The sequence below is a fragment of the Rhamphochromis longiceps genome, linkage group LG5 (genome assembly GCF_057381845.1).
Source record: "Rhamphochromis longiceps isolate RC_006_pf linkage group LG5, R_longiceps_female_GT1.1, whole genome shotgun sequence".
Taxonomy (NCBI): Eukaryota; Metazoa; Chordata; class Actinopteri; order Cichliformes; family Cichlidae; genus Rhamphochromis; species Rhamphochromis longiceps.
Genome location: NC_140561.1, coordinates 20,849,422 through 20,852,738, shown reverse-complemented (window position 1 = coordinate 20,852,738; position 3,317 = coordinate 20,849,422). Strand labels below are relative to the sequence as shown.

The 3,317-nt window shown below is 48.1% G+C and overlaps 1 protein-coding gene across 1 annotated transcript; it reads left to right on the top strand.

The window, feature by feature from the left end:
* The first annotated feature begins 400 nt into the window (after positions 1-400).
* Positions 401-2,294, top strand: LOC146669890 (G protein-coupled receptor 22). Its single transcript, XM_085407931.1, has one exon. It carries the CDS (start codon positions 482-484, stop codon positions 2,168-2,170), a length of 1,689 nt encoding a protein of 562 aa, XP_085264057.1. The 5' UTR covers positions 401-481; the 3' UTR covers positions 2,171-2,294.
* The last annotated feature ends 1,023 nt before the right edge of the window (positions 2,295-3,317 follow it).

Genomic DNA, 3,317 nt, shown 5'->3' with positions numbered 1-3,317 from the left:
TTAATTCTGCATACTATGTGGATTATAGGTATATTCACGTACACCCCGAGACACATCCTGCCCCACATCCTCCCTGAGTTGTTACCACTGTCTGTATGAAGCATGTTGTTGTTTCACTGTTGAGGCCAGCGAGACATCATGGGTCATCAGCAGCAGCTTGAACTGCACCCCACGACTCCGCTCGACTGCCGAGATCACTTTCACCTCCCTCGTAGCTTCAGCTAGTAGCTTCCCCTCGCTTGTGAAATTTGACAAGTTTGACTTGTACTTGTTGTGCAGCGTTATTTTTGAGTAAACTGACTGCCGAACTGCTTGATCACTCTCTGTCTCTCTTTCTTTTCTCCTCCATGTCTGTTCTTTTTATTTTTCTTAGATACAACCACATCTCCTCCATCGCTGTCTCCTTTGAGCCAGAGAAGAAGGGAACATGGTCAGGTACGCCGGCCTCTGTTGCTATGTGTAAAGGACTGCCGCGGCGTCAATGGAGACCGAAGGCTATCGTGACCTCCTGGAGACCAGTGATGGCCAGGGGGTAGGCCTGCTGGATGGAGGGAGTGAGGTGGGCGTGGAGGAGGGCTGGAGCACGCCCTACCCTCTGGGCTTTCAGGTGTCTCTGACCACTGTGCTGATGCTGGAGCTTGTGTTGGGCTTCAGCAGCAACCTGACCGTTCTTGTGCTGTACTGTGCTCAGTCCAACCTGGTGGACTCAGTCAGCAACCTGGTCACAGTCAACCTCCATGTGCTCGACATACTGGTGTGTGTGCTGTGTCTGCCACTCACTGTGGCTGTGATCCTGCTGCCAGCAAATGAAAATGGAGTTAGCAGCCTGGCCACACTTTGCTGCTTCCATGAGGCCTGTGTGACGTTCACTAGCGTGGCTACGGCAGTCAACGTGTTAGTAATCAGCTTGGACCGATATGACATCTCAGTGCGTCCAGCCAGTCGTCTGCTGACCCCCAGACGTGCTGCGCTACTCTTGGCAACTGTGTGGGCCTTGTCTCTGGCCGTTTTCTTCCTGCCCTTCCTTGAGGGGGACTTCTTCTCTTCAAGGGCTGAGGATGGTGAACATGAGGAGCTGGAAAGGCAGAACAATGACTCTCAGCTCATCACTGAACAGACCACCACTTTTTCCTCACTGTTCCCTTCCTTATTACCCACAACTACACCTCCATCCCCTTCACAACACCTGCCTCCAGTATGGCAGAACAGGACATTGCTTTGTGTTGGAGGGCAGGGGTATTACACAGGCTTGGCAATGTATTACCACCTGCTCCTCCAAGTGCCCTGCTTCTTTATCGCTGTGGCAGTTATGTTGTTCACTTACTCCAGGATCCTACAGGCTCTCAACATCCGCATCGGCTCTCACATGATGAGGAGTACCCGTGCAAAGGACTCCACCTGCAGGATACGCTGCAGGAGGCAGAGGAAGAAGAACTTAAGCCTGCCCACAGAGGTAGTGTCCTCCAACCAGAACCAGAACCTCAGTCATCCTTCCCTCATTCCCTCCCCCACGCCTACACCGACATCACCCCCGCCACTCTCCTCCATGCCCCAAGGGATGTCTGACAGTGGAGCAACAGTCACCACTGTCAGCACTGCAGCGACCACCCCCATCGCAACCACACCCGCCACCCCAGTTTCTCCAACCCCACCTTCAGCCTCAGCTCAGACCCACGCCAACACACCACTGCCAGCTTCCTCCATGGGTGTACAGGCCTCAGTTTCTGCCATCATCGCTTTGCGGCGAGCAGTGCGGCGGCACCGGGACCGTCGGGAACGTCAGCGTCGCGTCCTAAAAATGTCCCTAATCATCATATCCACATTCCTCGGCTGCTGGGCTCCTCTGTCTGCAGTCAATGTTTTAATCCTGTGTATGGGTCCGAGCGACAGCCTGGTGCGGCTCCGTCTGTGCTTCCTGGCCATGGCTTATGGAACCACCATCTTTCATCCTTTGCTCTATGCTTTCACCAGGCAGAAACTGCGCCGCGCACTCAAAACACGTGTTAAGAAAAGGGTCGTTTCACTTCTGCAAGTGGACCCAGCTCCTAGTGGAGGGACAGTTATTCATAACTCTTGGGTAGAGGGAGGAGGCAAAAGAAAGAATCGCAAATCGCGGGTGGAGGGCAGTGATGGCACTGATCGGTGCCTCACAGAGGCAGTGAGGGAATGAGGCTGGTCTTTAGAGTGTGGATGTATGAATATGTGTGTGAATTTGAAGAACTATGTGTATCTTACCAAGACAATGGAGATGGATTGTATAGATGAAGTGTAATGATCCATGGGGTGTGAGGAAAACTGACAACCAGCTAGCATATAAAGGTCAGGAGAAAGTCTCTTGGCCTCTTGCTACATACAGATGTGGAGAAACATGAGCTCTATTAGAGTCTGCTCTCCTTACCAAGGCTGTCATTAGTCCACTTTCTGACTGACAAGATGGCCAGTGTCTCTCTGTGGCAATACTAGTCAAAACTTTTTATGACAACATCATAGCCATGACTGCTAATAATACTCACATCCACCCCAAATGTAGGGTAAAGGATAGATAACCGCGAATACATACAGTACAGTGTTGCTCCTGCGTGCACTTTCAACTTGCATGTGCATGTACATATGCACAGGTAGATACACACACACTCATCCAATTATTGCACATTGATCTATATTTAATCATTATCTGTGAAAGCACATCAATATCTACCTGCACAGATATTCTCAGTGACAAAAACGAAATTATTAATGGAAGTCTCTGTTTCCCGTTCTTTGCTTTATTTTTTTCATGCCTTAATTGAGTTATTAGTATTCTTATGGTGCTGATTGTCCTGCTGTATGTTTACAACAATGTATCAACTTCGAGTAAACTTGTTTGCATATAGAGAATCAAAGGCAGATAAATGCAAGCATTGAGATTCAAAGTTTACAGGCTCATACTAAACCAGGAAACTGCAAAAAATGAAGAAGACAAAAAACTGATTTAGACCTGATTTTCAATAAACACCATGTTTTAGAAGAATGTGTGCAAGCAAAAGCTAAAAGGCATGAGTTTTTATTTTTTGTTTGTTTTTAAGGAAAAATGAACTTTAATGACCACGGTTATGGAGAATATTTGTATGATAGCGTTTGTTTGCAAGTGTGCATGTATGCATGTGCGTTTGCAAAAGCTGCGTGGTTGTGTAAATGAAGAAATGTGTGCGTGTGTCACTGATTATGTGCAATAAACGAGCAAAGCAATGACCCATAGGATGTGAACAAAGAGAGTGTGAACAAAGACCTTTTGGCTTTCAACATATGTTTAACAGAAAGGCAAAAGGAAATCTTCT

Excerpts from the sequence above, each read along its gene's own strand:
- LOC146669890 (XM_085407931.1), top strand. The coding sequence starts at position 482 with ATGGAGACCGAAGGCTATCGTGACCTCCTGGAGACCAGTGATGGCCAG.